This window comes from Melanaphis sacchari, unplaced genomic scaffold, assembly GCF_002803265.2.
Source record: "Melanaphis sacchari strain LSU unplaced genomic scaffold, SCAv2.0 Contig28_pilon_pilon, whole genome shotgun sequence".
Taxonomy (NCBI): Eukaryota; Metazoa; Arthropoda; class Insecta; order Hemiptera; family Aphididae; genus Melanaphis; species Melanaphis sacchari.
Window position 1 is genome coordinate 2116167 of NW_020271162.1, and position 16402 is coordinate 2132568.

General features: G+C 26.1%; 1 protein-coding gene across 2 annotated transcripts; it reads right to left on the reverse strand.

Annotated features, from left to right (window-relative positions):
- Positions 1–1566: 1566 nt before the first annotated feature.
- LOC112595587 (contactin) lies at positions 1567–16178 on the reverse strand. 2 transcript variants are annotated; one of them, XR_003114729.1, is made up of 22 exons: positions 15740–16178; positions 13877–14106; positions 13497–13736; positions 13190–13343; positions 12935–13112; positions 12634–12834; positions 12457–12559; positions 12043–12224; positions 11416–11706; positions 11204–11341; positions 10373–10513; positions 10127–10296; positions 8719–8857; positions 8495–8632; positions 8198–8433; positions 7959–8135; positions 7706–7891; positions 7251–7425; positions 6774–6907; positions 6529–6712; positions 5885–5998; positions 2299–2387 (listed from the first exon to the last, which is right to left on the reverse strand). XR_003114729.1 is itself a non-coding variant. In XM_025340849.1 (21 exons), the coding sequence occupies exons 1-21, from the start codon at positions 15926–15928 to the stop codon at positions 2293–2295; spliced, it is 3681 nt and encodes a 1226-aa protein (XP_025196634.1). In that variant the 5' UTR covers positions 15929–16178; the 3' UTR covers positions 1567–2292. The 2 variants fall into 2 exon arrangements, 1 of the variants encoding a protein (XP_025196634.1); XM_025340849.1 differs by lacking the exon at positions 5885–5998 and having other exon boundaries at positions 1567–2387.
- Positions 16179–16402: the final 224 nt, after the last annotated feature.

Sequence of the window (16402 nt, forward strand, 5' to 3'; positions counted from 1 at the left end):
ATCATTGTAATATTAAATACAAAACTACAATCTTTTTTTTTTTTTTTTTAATATAAAACTTCAATTTAAATAAATCATTTATTTTATTCAAAAACTTAGATGGATAAACATCACGAAAAAATTATATAATAACATAATGAATAAAAAATTGTTTTTTTTTATTGGCGGATGAACTTACTTCATTTATTTCACTAATGCACTGATTTTGGAAACTCGAGAATTTTATTCTGAAAATAATGAAAATCTTTTGATTTTTCACGACTTTCCAGACTAGTGAAATTCACCTAACATTTACCAAGTTTCTCATGTTTTCCAGGTGTGATGGCAACTTCATGAGTTGGTTGAATAATGCCGTACAAATTTCCCAAACGCAGTAAGCGTCTAGAAGATTATAAGAAATGATAATATTGTAAAATAAATAAATACATGTATATATTGTGATTGCCTTTAATAATATATTTAAACAAAAAATAAGTGGACGTTACACATTGCCAATAAAGTCATAAAGATTCAAAAGTATAAAATGGTATTTAGTGACATTATTGTTATTTTAAGCACTACATAACTATGTTTGTTATTAGTTATAAATAAAATTCTAAACTAATTTAATAGGTACGTCATTATTGTGCACTAATAAATATCACTAGATAGTATGGACGGTATAGATGTACTTAAATTAAAATAAGCATATAGCATAGTATAAAATATAATAAAAATGTATACATAAAAATAATGAATAAAAAACATAAAAGCGATTAATATAAAATATAAAATATAAATAAACCTAAAAAAAAAAAAAAAGAAATTGTGAAAACTAACTTATTTTTCATAAACGCAAGTACAAAAATAAAATAATATACATTATGAAAAAAAATCAATGTTGTAAGTTGTTTGAGTAAATTGATTATTTATTAAGATTATTTATATATGTCTATAGTTACTTTATGTTTAAATATTTATTTTTTTTTACATGTCAAACGTATTGTCAGAGGTATTTGGAAAAAAATCCCCATTATAAAAATCAATCCATTTTTAAACTTCCAAAATAAAAATTCATTATAAATCAAAATACAGAGATATATAATACGTAGAATTGCTATTGCTGTATACATAGGAATTATGAATGTTTTTCATAAGTAGGTACTACTATAAATCGATTAATCATTATTGATGTGTCATACAACATTAGATAATTTTTAATATTATTTTTAATTGAATATTAAAAGACTTTTTTGTTAGTAACATATAATATATTTTAGACTTTAGTAAAAATCTGTTTTAAATAGCTCTTTTACATTTTATCTAGGTAATGATAAAAAAGTAAATTAATGTTTGATTATTTTTTGTATTGATATTTAGCTACATTTTAATTACTTGAGGCCATTATATAGGCTTCATGTACGTAATATTAGAATGGATTCATTTTTATACTAGGAAATTTTCGTTCGAAATTCATTATCTGAAAACAACTTGTAGGTATGAATACTATAATCACTAAAAACTAATTATTTTATACTGTACTACTGTGATTCACAGTGATTCTCAAACAGTGTGCCACAAAACAAGTGTTTTGTAAACTGGCCTAAGATGTACAACAAAATTATTGAAAATATAAATCATTCAAATACGCCATTATGATATGTAGTGTTCTGAAATTTTTTTTATAAAACACTAAAGCATATCGTAAACAAAAAAAGGTTAAGAACCACTGCTGTATTATCTTGCATCCGGGCGTGCATTTAAATAGTTTACAATTGAAACATTTTAAGCAATTATTTTTACAACGTTGAAAATTATAATTACACGAAAATTTTGCAGTATTTATATTAAAAATCATACTTATCGCTATAGAATAGTATTAAATCACAATTACATTAAATTAAATAATGGCTGTCAATAATATTTTGAACACAGACGAGAGTTTTTGATTCATGCGTATTATAATATTATTAATAATATTTTAAGGCACTGTTTCTGCATATACATTCCAGTATATAATGCGGCACATTACATACACCAAAATCATATATGTTTTGATATTTTACTTGTTTGAAAAATTGTATTGAGTTTACCGTTACAGGTTTATATTCTTATAAATATATATATATATATATATATATATAATCCATTATGGTATATTGACCATAATCACAAAAGTTGATCACATTCGAGGCGAATTATTGTCGTTAACTTAAAACTATACGTTTAAAATAGTAAAAAATGTGTTAAAAAAATATAATAATTTAGATTATTACATGTGCGCGTGCGCATTATGTTTAAGATCTATTAATTTTAAATGATGCCGTACAACCTCAATAGCAACACGATCGACAGACAGACTGCCGAGTTTCTGCTCGCATTGTTGGTCAAGTACAGATTGGGATTACCTGAAAAAAAAACACACACAAACATTTTAAACAAAAGTTTGACAATATAAAATAAGACATTCTGATCAGGAATAATGCCAGGATTAATGCAAAACAAAACAATTAAATCGCACAAAACATAATACATAATGATCACAACAAGCGTACGTCATTCAATTTGGACGAAAGACAAGCCCACAAATTGAAATTGAATATTAAATATTTAAGTAAAAACTAGCAATCGCGAATATATCGCAATGATTAAATAGTGTTTTTAGATATGTATATACAAATAAAACGTTGGTACCAATACGTTTTTCGTGTATATACTAGTGATTTAAATAGGACATTGTGACATCCATATTATGATCAATTTAGAAAACGATTGTTGTTCTACTCGAATAATGGTTCTAGAGTTTTGGAAAATCACAATTATTGAGATATTAAAATATTAAGTGTAATTATAATTAATATTCTAGTAGCATGAGTTATCACTTCGTGTTTTTAATAAGGTAAAAAAAAAAATAGGAGCGGAGTACCGTTAAAAAGAATAAATATTTTTCCAAATTATTTAATACATGAAAAATTAATTTTCAATGAAATTACGCGTCAAGTAAACATTTCTGAATTATGTGTGATTCTATGTTTTCCATAAAAACATCCATATTTTTATTAGATTTGTAATAATATTAAATCGTTATTAAACGTTACATACATTAAAGTATTTATCATAATTCATAGTTACACGCACACGCAATAGTTTTGTCTGAAAACATATTATTATACACTAACATAGATTTACTACTTATAAATATTTTATAACATATATAAATATCATAAATATTTTAGTTTACATTATTGCTGTTTCAAATTTATAAATCATAATATCAACTTTTTGTAAAAAAAAAACTGTTGCATGTATTTAATAATTTTACTATATAATATATACCTGTCTCATTCAAATTACTTTCAGGTTTTTAATATTTATATATTTTGTTTACATTATATACTATACGTAAATTATGCTGATATTGTATAACTTTCAAGTACTTTTTTAAAATTAGTACAAAATATAATGTACATGGATATTATTTTAAAATTAAAATAATATTGAATATATTAATTTATTTTTAATTATATAATAATAGCATATTATATTATCTTAAAGCATATTATTACGATTATATTGGATATAAAAAATAGAAATAATATTAAAAAAGTCCAGTCATTTATACAGATACATACCACATACATAGTATTTTAATAACTTTTTAGAATGTCTTAATAATATGTATTATTAATTAGGTAGCGCACAACAATCTACGAATTACTAATATAATTAATTTATTTATACTCTATAATTAACGATGGTCAACGGCTAAAAACCTACGTACGGTTAACAAAATTAACCATTTAGCCTACTCGGTTTGGGTTTAGTATTAAAATATAATTGTTTTTCTTACTTTTAAATTTTTACAGTTTTGTAATCGGGAGTTGAAAAATAATATCTTAGTTCTTCGCATATTGTGAAATCATTTTTAAAATAGTGGATTCAATTATTCTATTTTTAGAAAAAATATATTATTTTACACATATATTGTGTTTAAATTATGTTCAAAAAATGTGATTTAATATAACATTTTTAATTGTGAATGAATAAGTGCAATAAATATCCAAACGTGAATAGCTAAGGCCTAAGGTTGTTATTATTTTACGCAGTGCTGTGCTACCATCATTGGGGCCCTGATACAATCATATTTCGTGTCCCTATTCATCATGAGTACGTACATAACATGTGATATAATTTCTAGAGAAGACTTAAATATTACAAACATTTAAAACCTGTTCCAAAATTATAAATTCTCAAAATTAATCAAGTACCTAACACATTATTTAACTGCAAAAATTATTTATACATGTTTTAATTACTTTTGTATTTTAAATTAAGTAACTACTAAAAAAAAGTAAATAAATTAACAAATGATTAAATAAGTTAAATAAAAATTAGACTTGTTCAATTTACATTCCAAGAAACTTCAACATATAGGTATAATTTTAATAGAACTAATAATAAATGATAATGAATATAAATCGGCGTTGACTCTTTTTTAAACAGAAAAATACCTTTTTTACTTATATTAGATCAAGACATTCACATTTGATAAATATTTATATATATTACGTATATATACATAGTCTCAGATTTCAATATTAGAGAATGTTGCATTTAAGTACTCATTATTGAGATGTTTTCGTATTTTTTTGTTTCGTTAAAAATATATTTTTATTTTAACTTTATGATTTCCTCACTAAATTTTATTTCCAAATCATTTACATATATAGACTATAGTATGTATTATATCACAAATAATATTAGCCACCATTTTATGATTCTATACAAATTGCGAACAATTAAATGATTGTTAACAATTTGATTAAACTAATGTTGATGGTACATTATGATTATTGGTGATTTGACAGTGACGATTACAAAGCGTGTTTGAGGAAATGTCACATTCGCATAATTTGTCTTAGTCTAACGTACAAACTTAAGTACAACCGTGGTAATCTACTAGATAAATGAACAAACACATAACAAATTTACATTCAACACAACCAATTTTATGTTAGAACTAATATTAAAGTAAGTTAATCTTTTATTACATTTTAAAATAAGAACCTTTCTATTTGTATGCGTCGTGAATTTTATTTTTAATGATATTTTATTAATTTTAAACGGGTAATAGCTTATGACTTATGAGTTATGTATACGTGAAATATGAAATATTGCGATTTAAAAAGGCACATAGCTTGCTTAAATATAAAAAAATATCATTTAAGATCAACATAGCGACGTATAAACATTGATGTTTACGTATTTAGATAAAAACATCACATGAAGGTGTGGCTTCTTTTAATAATAATCGTTACAATTAATAGCTACAGTCGCTACAGATAAGACAATCTTGTGCGGTCGAATTACTCGAACTTAACGTGTAAAGCCCTACGTAAAAGGTGAAACTGTTGAGTATCAAAATACTCGAGAATACAGTCGGCAATGATGCAAATCGAAAATTATAAATAGTTTTTCAATTGATGAAAAATAAAAATATGTACCTAAAAATTAAAATCAACAACGGTTTAAGATTTATCCATCATAGGTTCGCAATTTACGTTTCTAACAAAATATGCATTCATCATTATCAACCAATTTGATTAGGTACGTTGTAAAATAAGTGAACAACAAAATTACAAAAAATAGATATATGTTGTTTTTACATAGTACAGAACTTAAAGTAATAGTTAATTGCAACAAACTTCAGATAAAAATGAAATAAATCATACGTACATTAAATAAAAACCTTGAATGATTGTATAGAAAATTAAATAACACTTTCCTTAATTTCGAATAAAATGCATGCAAAAAATTTAAGTTGAACAATATTCTAGGTAACAGTACACAATTATCCCGCATGCGAAATTAATTTATTTCATTAACACAAAGTTATGTTACTTACATATCGTGATAACTAGAATAAACTTGTATTGTTCAGCATATACATAAATATTTTTATTTATTTATATCATATGCTACACATAAGTAATTTACTTTCACTATTAAGTAAAACTTCCTGTAATTATATATTTGTAATATTAAACCACAATTATGTAAACAAATGGTTTGGTATTTTAGTACCTATCGGCTATTTAATGAATTATAGGTACATAATACATGAAGTAATACATAAAAAACAGTAGATTACTGCTGATTATTATTGCTATGAAAATTTGATTGGAAAAATCAAATTATTTTTTTCTCTATAACTATATGTATTATGTGTGTGTACATTTTTAAAGAGAAATATGATAATAACTGAACTCGGTCCTAAAATTTTTAACATACTAGTTATGCTAATATTATATAATGCACCTAGAAAGGTATATAAAAAAATTGGAGCATTACACATAACTAATAGAAATTGTAAATTAAATATTACACAAAGAAATAGAGAATTTGACGCTGTCTACATATTTCAGGCTATGTATTGATTAATTAACAATAGAAACAATTAAATTTATCACACAGTTTGTATAATAAGAAATTAAATTATGTATATATATATAAATTTAGAGATAAATATATTATTTAACTAAAGCTTACCCATTTGGAAAGTGTTAATAGGTGATGACATCCGCCCATCTCCTCCATTAGAATATGCCAATACTCGAAGTTTGTAAACTTTACCAGGTGTTAGGTTAGAAATATATGCTTCTAATTTGTTTTCAATTTCAATAATCGTATCATTAGCAGTACTCATATCTTGATCATTTTCCCATACCCGCACCTATCAATTCATATGTTAATCAAAAATTATATTAATTACATTGGTTTATTGATATACAAACCTTATAGCCTTTGATTGGTTCTTCTTCAAGTGTTGGTTGTACATATCGCCAAGTTACATGAATGGTACCAGGATTTATGCCATTAATTATGACAGATGATGGTGGTTTTTGAGGAGCTTTTCTGTATGTTCGTTCTATGAAATGAATGTTTTATAATTTTAGTCATTTTTTTGTATAATGACTCATACTTATAAGATATAAATTAATTTATTATTTGATTCCATTTTTATCAAACAATACTTTAAACAATTATTTATCTTTAATTAAATTGTTAATAATGTGTCTTACAGAAAAAATGCTGTACGGTTCTAATAATCATAGACTAACAAACAACAATGCAGAAAAAAATATACAAATAGATTACTACTTTATCAGTATAAAGGTGATAATCAATCAAATAATATTCAAAATTAATAGTTTACAAAAATTGAAAAATATAAATTTCCCTAATAACATTTATAAGATTTAAAATCTTACCAATATATCGCTCACTCTCCGGACCTTCTCCAGCTGAATTAAAAGCCATTACTTTTACGTAATATTCTGTATCTGGTTGTAATCCAACAATAAGTGCCCAAGGTCTAACATATCTACTTAAATAATATACAGCATCTTCTTCTTTTTCATTCTTATCTTTTTTCCAATATTTTAACTAGAGAATACATAAAATGTTTATGTTACTATGAAAAACTTTAATAACATATTTTGTATCAAAAAACACAGTTATAGTATGGGTCGTGAAAGACTGTAACTTTGCCACACATATAATTAATAAAATTCTCTTCCCCAAGCACACATTTATTGTCATGAAATAGGTGCTGGATGATGCGCAGATACAACATATTGTCTTGTTCACCACTGGTTGTGGCCTCTTATGGCACAGAGTATAATGAAATATGAATTATATTAAATATATTATGAAATATACTCACTCGATGACCAATTAATTTTCCACGTAACATTTCCCGTGATTGATCAATCGGTACCCAACTTACATTAATGGCAGTCGAGTTGTAAGAAATAGCAAACACCTGCTGAGGAGATACTTGTGGCATATCTTCTGCACTGTATATCACTTTAGGATCTGATATAGGACCAGCACCAAATGAATTAAAAGGCTGTAAATACACAAAATGTATTTTATAAATAGAAAATATTTTGATAAAAAAAAAGTAAAAGACTTACTTGAACTTTGACTTCATACTTAGTATAATAATATTCTGGCTTTATGTGTACTACTGCCATTCCTATATTGCCACTCTCTTGCAATGTCTCATACTGAAAATCTGTATCATGATCCAAACGTCTCCAAAATACCTTATAATAGATACCTGGTCCATTTTGATCTTGAGGAGGTAGTTGCTAAATGTTATAAATAAATATATTTAGACCAATTTAAAGAAAATAAAGTACCATTAACTTACTTTCCACACAATTGTTAAATCTCCAATTTTGCCATCACCTCCAGTGATATTTGTAGGTGCTTTATATGGGCGATCAGCTGGTGTATTAACTTGAGGCGACGGTAAAGATTCTTCACCAAAGCCAAGTTCATTTCCTGCTACCATTTTAAATTCATACTTAGACCAGGGTAGCAAAACATTTTCTAAAAATGCTTCTTTACGCCCATTATACCTATCAACTTCCTTGACTATAAAATCTGTAATGTTTAATAATATTTTTAAGTTAGGTAAATCATGAACTTATAAAATAAAAATTACCTGCGGCAATTGTATGCCAAGTACTGTTCCATTGTGAACGGGCGCTTACTATATAATGTGTAATTGGACGCCCGTTCGATGCACCATCAGACCATTGAAGTTTGGCAGATGTCTTTAGGACTTCAACTTGTAGCCCACCTATACAAAATATAATTAAATAAACTGTAACTGCATTGTACATAAACATATTGCATTGAAATGTTTAGATAAAAATATTATATTACCTGGAGGTCCAGGAGGTCCATCAACAAATAAAGTAGTTGTTGATGATATTTCCCCAACAACACTATGTACAAAACATTTGTATTCACCAGAATCTTCCAATGTTATGTTATGAATGTAAAGCTCTCCACTATTTATGCTCTTTAACATTAAATTATTAATTATTTAATACAAATAAAAATAAATTAAATGCAAAGGTATAATGTATGCTTGATAATTTTTGATATAAATTTTTCAATTTACTTAAATACATTAGGTATATAAAAATTAAAATTTAGTAAAGACTTATAAATTTCAACTATTGTATTTAAGTAACAAATTTTAATGTTTTGACTTTTAAATCTTTAAACATGTCATATTTATTACATAAAATTAATTCAAACTATTGTAATATTACAAAACATACTAATAATTACTATTGACACCATAGAAGATAGTTGTTCAACTCAACAAAATATTAAGTGTAAATTAGATAAAAATAAAAGAAGATTATTCTACCCAAATAATTCAGCATTCGCAATAACACAACTGTGATCTCTAAAGTATTAATTTTTTTTGAAAATAATATAATACAGTGAAACCTTTGAATACTGAACATTCTTGGTCCCTAAAATATTTCTATTATTTAAAAAAGGGCTCAATCTATGGAAACTTTGTAGTTAGTACTCAAAAAAAAAATGTCCAGTTTTTAAAGGTATCTATTAAGGGAGATATCACTATATTCTACTATAAGTATTTGAAGAAAAACAACATTGATAACTTAAAAACTTCAACTATATAACTCAATAAAAATTTAGAAAAATACATTCATGATAAATATTTAATCATTGGATTGATTTTTAAAATAGATACAAACAAGCAATAGTATTTGAGAATTTCCCATAATATAACAACTAACAAATATTTTTTAACCCATCAATGGTTGTAGTACTTTAATAAGTAACTATAACACAGTTAGTCGAATGCCAGCATCACACACTATATAGTTGTATATAACAATATTTCACGTCATTTTTTCAGAATCATTAAATTAAAATTTTAAAGACTGATATTATATAAAGGTGCAAAAATCATCATTTTGTAATGATAAAAACACTTTATACCTAAGCGAAATTGTGATATCACTAGAATTATCTGTGTTATGAAGAGAATTTAACTTCCAATTCTACCACCACCTATGCAATGATAGTTGATACATTTTTATTCATTTTTACATACAAAACAAATAGCAACAAAAATTAACACACAATGAAAATAACAGCAATAAATTTATTTATTGACTTTTGATAGGAAGATGAAAATTTTTAAAATTGATATAATATAAAATATTAGCATAAACAAAATAATAATAAAAAATAAATTAACTCAAATAATTTAAAATTTGAGATGATTTAAAAAACTAATACTTACAATATGTCCAGTAAGTTCAGCATTAGAATTAACTAATGGCATATTGTTGTGAGTCCAAACATATGCAATGTCTAAGAGTTCATCTGAAATAGCTTGGCAACGTAATAGTAAATCGTGTTTAACAATTGATCTAATTTGGGGACTTAGTTGTTCAATGAATACAGGGCCACCTACAATAAAGTATAATAAATAAAAAATGTAAAATAAAAATATTATGATATAATTACTTAACAAACATTAACTTACGCATAACAATAAGTTTTCCATGACTTTCTGCAGTTCCGTACACATTTTCAGCAATACATATGTACATGCCTTCATCATCTCTCCCAATTGGGTTTATTATTAAATTTCCATTTTCTAGTATGCGACGCCTTCCCCCAGACCCTATACAAAAATGAAAAGGATATCATAAATAAAATATGTATAAAACATATAAATATATATTAATATGTGTTTTGTATATAAATATAAATACAGTTAATAAAAGCGGCGTTTAAAACATTTCAAGGTAGTAAAACAATTTTTTAATTGATCAAATACAAAGAAATATCATACAATTGTATTTAAATACCTTTATGTCCAAATAGTAAAAAAATAAATTAGTCTCGACTTGTAATTTAAGATATGAGCTAGATGAAAAAAAAATACTGAAATCAATTCATTTTTTTTATAAATAACTTAACACATTCACTTCCATGTAACCGTCAGCAGTCACACAATATGTGTTATCGACATGCCAAACATATTTTTGTATGTTATTTCTATTTATTGTATACTATTTTATTAGAAAAAAACATTTGAAAATAAACATTAAAAAAATATTAATTATTCCCACTATGCCATTGTGCTTTTTTTTTTTAATATATTATAGAAGCGCCATAGAAAAGTTAATAATTTAAAACCGTATTCATTTATCTCAGACGCATAGCACATAGATAATAAGAAGGTGCAACCACCAACATCTGTGAAAATAATGTAATATCCTAATGGTATGTGGACACTGGTGGACGCATAGCAATCAATATATTAGCTATTCATTAATTTATTTGAAAATAATAAAGCATAGCAACTAACCTATTATATATCCATCTTTTTTCCATGTAAATTTAGGTCTAGGTGCAGCTTCAGGATTACATTTAATTGTTACATTTTTGCCTTCGGCACCGTATATTTCAGGCTCCAAAGGTTTCTTTTTAAATGATGGGCGCAAGGCTATAAAAGGAAAATCATATCATGAATTTTTCACAATAATGAATTAAAAACATTAAAAAATTGAATTAACTTACAAAGCACTCTTAATTGTGCAGATGAGTAACGGGTTTTTAAAGTATTGCGAGCTTGACATTGATACATTCCTGAATCTTTTTCATTTTCTAAATATTTTATACTTAATACATTGTCCTGTATCAAATACCGTTTTTGGTCATCAGGTAATAGTTTGTCGATTTCTAGTGGTTCACCATTTTTAAACCACTTATATGTTACATCTGGAACACCAAAAGCTTCACATGTCCATGTCAAATCTGATTGGTGATCCATGTGTTTATCTTCCAATGGAATTGTGAAATTCGGTTCAGCTAAAAGAATATATGGTTTATAATATAATAACTATAACATCAAATACACGCATTTAGTACAATAAACACCCAAAAATATTTTTAAAAAATACTTAAAAAGCAACGGCTGTTATAAATACTCTCAATCATCTATAAACTTAAAATTATGTATACCAATAGTTTATATTTGTATAATAAAGAGAAAACTTAATTTAAAACAATTGCTGGTAGTTAAATATATCTAAATAAATTGTAAGACATCAATCCTTTAATGATAAATTAAAGCGTAGAATCACAAAAATGGTTTATCAAGTTATTTGGTAAAAACTGTTAACTGTAAAAACAATTTGTAATTACCTTGTATTGTCAGAATAAGACTTTTTTCTGTACTATCCCGATCATTAAAAACATGACAATTATATTCTCCTTGATCTTCTACTTGAACTTCAGGAATTATCAATACACGATTGTAACTTGTCAAATAAGAGCCTTTAGGTAAAGGAGAACCTTTTCTTGTCCAATTATATGAAGGTACAGGACTAAAAGTAACAGTAATCAATAGTAATTATTATTTATTAGAAAAAAAATCATTTAGTAATTTAATAATGGAGTATATTTAAATTAATTTTAGTTTAAAAGTACCGAGTATAATATACATTATATATTATGTAACAGACTATGATAGAATGAAAATATATATTAATAATTATTCAAAAAATAACTTAATTTCTTAAGGATAAAAAAAAAGACAAGATAGAATAATAATCTTACTATGCAAATGCAACACATTCAAGTCTAACTTCTTGGCCAGCAATAGGTGCTTCTGGAAAAGCTTTAGGAAAGCTATTGGGTAATATAAGTTGTTGATAGTCAGCTAAAAAAAAAAAATAACAGTGATAAATAAGTTAATAAACATATTAATATAAATTAAAGAAATATAGTACATACAATGTGTTACTACATGTAACGGGAATAAGGGTCCATTCTTGCCGGTATTTGAAACTTCACTTTGCACATTACAACTATAATTTCCAGCATCACTTTCTTCCAAAGAGGAAAAATATAAGTACCCATTATATGAGACAAATACTCTCCGATCTTCTTGAACCAAGTTAGGAAACGATTCTCTGACCCAATAATATCTCACCTCTAAAAACAGTCAAAATTAATAGATACAATTTATTTAATATTAATAGTAAATAAAAAAAAATAATAAAATTACAAATTTTATTTTTTTTTTTTTTCTCACCAGGGAAATATTGAGGAGGATCACAAAATATTGTTTTGCCCCAATTCTTATTACCACGTTCAAGAGGACGTTGTAAATTAAATTCACCAATAAATCCAAATGAAAGTTGTATGCTTTCAGAAATTACAGAACCAAACATATTTGATGCTTTACAATGATATCGACCTCTGTCTTCATCCTATTAAAACCAATATTATTTGTTTATATTACCTTGATTACCATTTAAAATATACAAATAATATTATTAATTTTTACCCTTTTAGGAGCATAAATAATAAGAGTTCCACCACTTAATGTGAATCTCTTATTACTTAGTGGATCAATTTTTGTAGATAATAATTGATCCTGATTATCATAATCTTCTTTAAACCACTCATATGTTGGTGTTGGATAACCTCCAGCAACACAACTAAAATATTTGTTTTAACAATACATAATACATAAATATTTAAATATAATAAAATAATAAATAATTAAAATATTCATGCTTAAATAAGCTAATTTATATTTATATTCGTATAATTAATAACAATATCAATTTTTTATTATCGTGTAAACATACCTCAAAGCTACATCATTAGTAATTGATATTCTAGAACTATCAAAAACTACATCTGTAGGTTCTTTAATAAAGTAAGGACCTCGAGGCACTTTTTGCTGATCGTCAATATTATAGCCATACTTATAAGAACGTTCTTCAACTATTAAATGTTGTTTATTAAGAGGTATTTCACAAATATAAAGCAAATACCGGTCTCCTGGAACTTTTTCAAATCCCCATTTTTGTAATTGAACTGAATACCTGAAAAGAATAATATTTGTATTAATTTAATAGAACACATTATTATAAATTGAATTTGATTATTTATATTAATAATTTTTTAAAGTATTTATCATACAAACTTATATATAATTTTTTCAAGATATATTTAAGTGACTTACGTGTATGCAATATAATCTTTGTTTAATGTTGTATGTTGTTCAGGCAATAGTGCACTTTCAACATCAATAAGTGGAATATTGTTTTCTACATCATTCACCCACACTCCAGGGCTTGTTTGCTTACCACCTACATACCACTGTCTATGTTGTGGGTCCTGTTGCAAGAGTTGATTAATGAGAAAACCATGTTCATCTAAAGTATTAACACTAGCTAAATCAGCTCCAAAAGCCTAGAAAAAAAATAGGATCAAGATTAGTTGTTTAAGAATAAAACAAATAATTTAATAAATTATATAAAAAATTATACAAAAATTCCTTGGATATTTTCAAGTATTAATATTATTATACAATATTAATCATAACTTTTAAGTAAAAAACCCATTTTAAGCATATTAAATACAATTAAATAATAATAGAAAATCTAACTCAATGATAGGTAAAAATTCAATTTTTTTTAAGATTCCTTTTTAGTCCTAAAATTAGTAAACCAGGGTTTGGTATTGTAATTATGAAAAAGGAAGCTACAATTTAGTACCTACATAATATTCCAAAATAAACAATTTACTAGAAATCTTGAAATCAATAAATATGTATGAATGTACAATATACCTATTTACTTTCATAAACAAGTTAATATAAGATAAAATTAATTAATTAAGAGAATTGGAAATATACAGCGATTAAAATTATTTAATTTTAAATAGTTACCACTTTTATAATATGTTGAACATGTATCATTTTAAAATTTTTACATAACTGTATTAATTAATAATTATTCTACATTTTTTATAATGAACTGTAATTATATAATTAGATGTTTTTATCAAAATATTATTTATGACAAAGCAACACATATCAATTATTTAAGAAGTATACTTATAACTATTACCTCAAAACTAAGAAAACAATTTGATAGAAATTACAAGAAAAATAAGAAAATAAATCCTGATGGAACATTTAAAAGAAAAATTACATTGAGATGCATAAAACAAAGGCTGTCAAATTTTTCAATAAATATCATAAGTGCTATAAGTTTTTTTTCATACACCGATCTAAATAGTATTTAAAACAACACTAACAGAAATAATTGAACTGGTATGCTATTGGATTCATTAAGTTCCAGTATATCTAACAGAACGTTGGAAAGATCAAGCAACCTTACTGTAATTGAATAGTACAAGTTGTGTTAGGATGCAGTAGGTTATTTTTCAAAACGACACAAAATGAATGAGCAAAGTTTAAATTAGGGAAATCGACTTGTCTCTTTTTTAGGGAAAAATAGACAACAACTGATAACATGTTTGAGAAGTGCCTATTAAAAAACAAAAATAAAGAAAATGAAGAGCTAAAATATGATGAAAAAACTGAATAATAAATGAGAGAAAACTAATCAACAAAATTATGATTCACAAATCCGGACATCATGGTTTGTATGTACAATTTTGTCTTTAATAGTTCTACAATAAACTTTAAAGGCATCACTTTTTACGCAACTGAGAAGGAAGATTATTATGAATAAATTAAAAATATTATTAACATAAATAAAACTACCTATATCTCTGCCTTATTTATACTAGACACACTTCCCGAGTACTGGGCAGATGTATTTTAACTTAAATAATTCTTGTTTAATATTGTAATTAAAAAAGTTGAAATAATTTTTGAAAGGAGATATTGTTAAACAACCAATAATGTACAAATATGGCATTTGTAGAATGAATTTATAATTTATACCCAACGCGGTAATGTACCGTCGTGGCACACAGTGCAACTTGTAACTAACAATAAATACTGTATTTGATGAATAAAAACGAAAACAAATCATGATTCTAAACAAACGCATTTGTTTTCGACAATACATACAAGACAGTTTCTGTGAGCTTCACTTCTCGGTCGGAACGGCGACTTTACAAACTTGTAACAGGAGTTTCCGTACTGGACCCAGTACTGCGGACAATGCCATTCGGTTTCCACGTCGTTGAGTTGCGACCGAATCGACGGTATCGAACACCACAAAACGGCAAAAACGCACAGATAGCTGGACTTGATCATTTTGAAAAGCGAAGAAATAAATAAACCACACGCGCAGTGCGCCTCGTTCGCTGCTGGTTCACTACGATGGCTTATTGCCGTTCATCGCGATTTCCCAAGAACGTGGAGTGTAAAATATCGAAACCGAGCGACGGTTTGTAAAAAAACAAAAAAATTTAGGTGGCGTTAGTAGGAAATCGTTTGAACCAATGAAAGGAATACGACGGGAAAATGTTTACAACAGTGTTATCACCGCCACTCAGAACACGCCCGCCTGACGGTGTTCGGAAACAATGCGCAAGGTGGTTTTTTTTTTTTCGTTTTATCAGTTTCGTTCAACGGAATGTTACGTCTGTTGTTGTTCGTACACGCCCCTCGGTGTGGAGGCAAGACGCTCGAATAGGTACGTCTTATTTGTTTGATCGACAAGGCGCAATAACAAAATATTATTTATGGGGTTCTGTCGGTTCTGAATTTAAAGTATTGAAAGACATT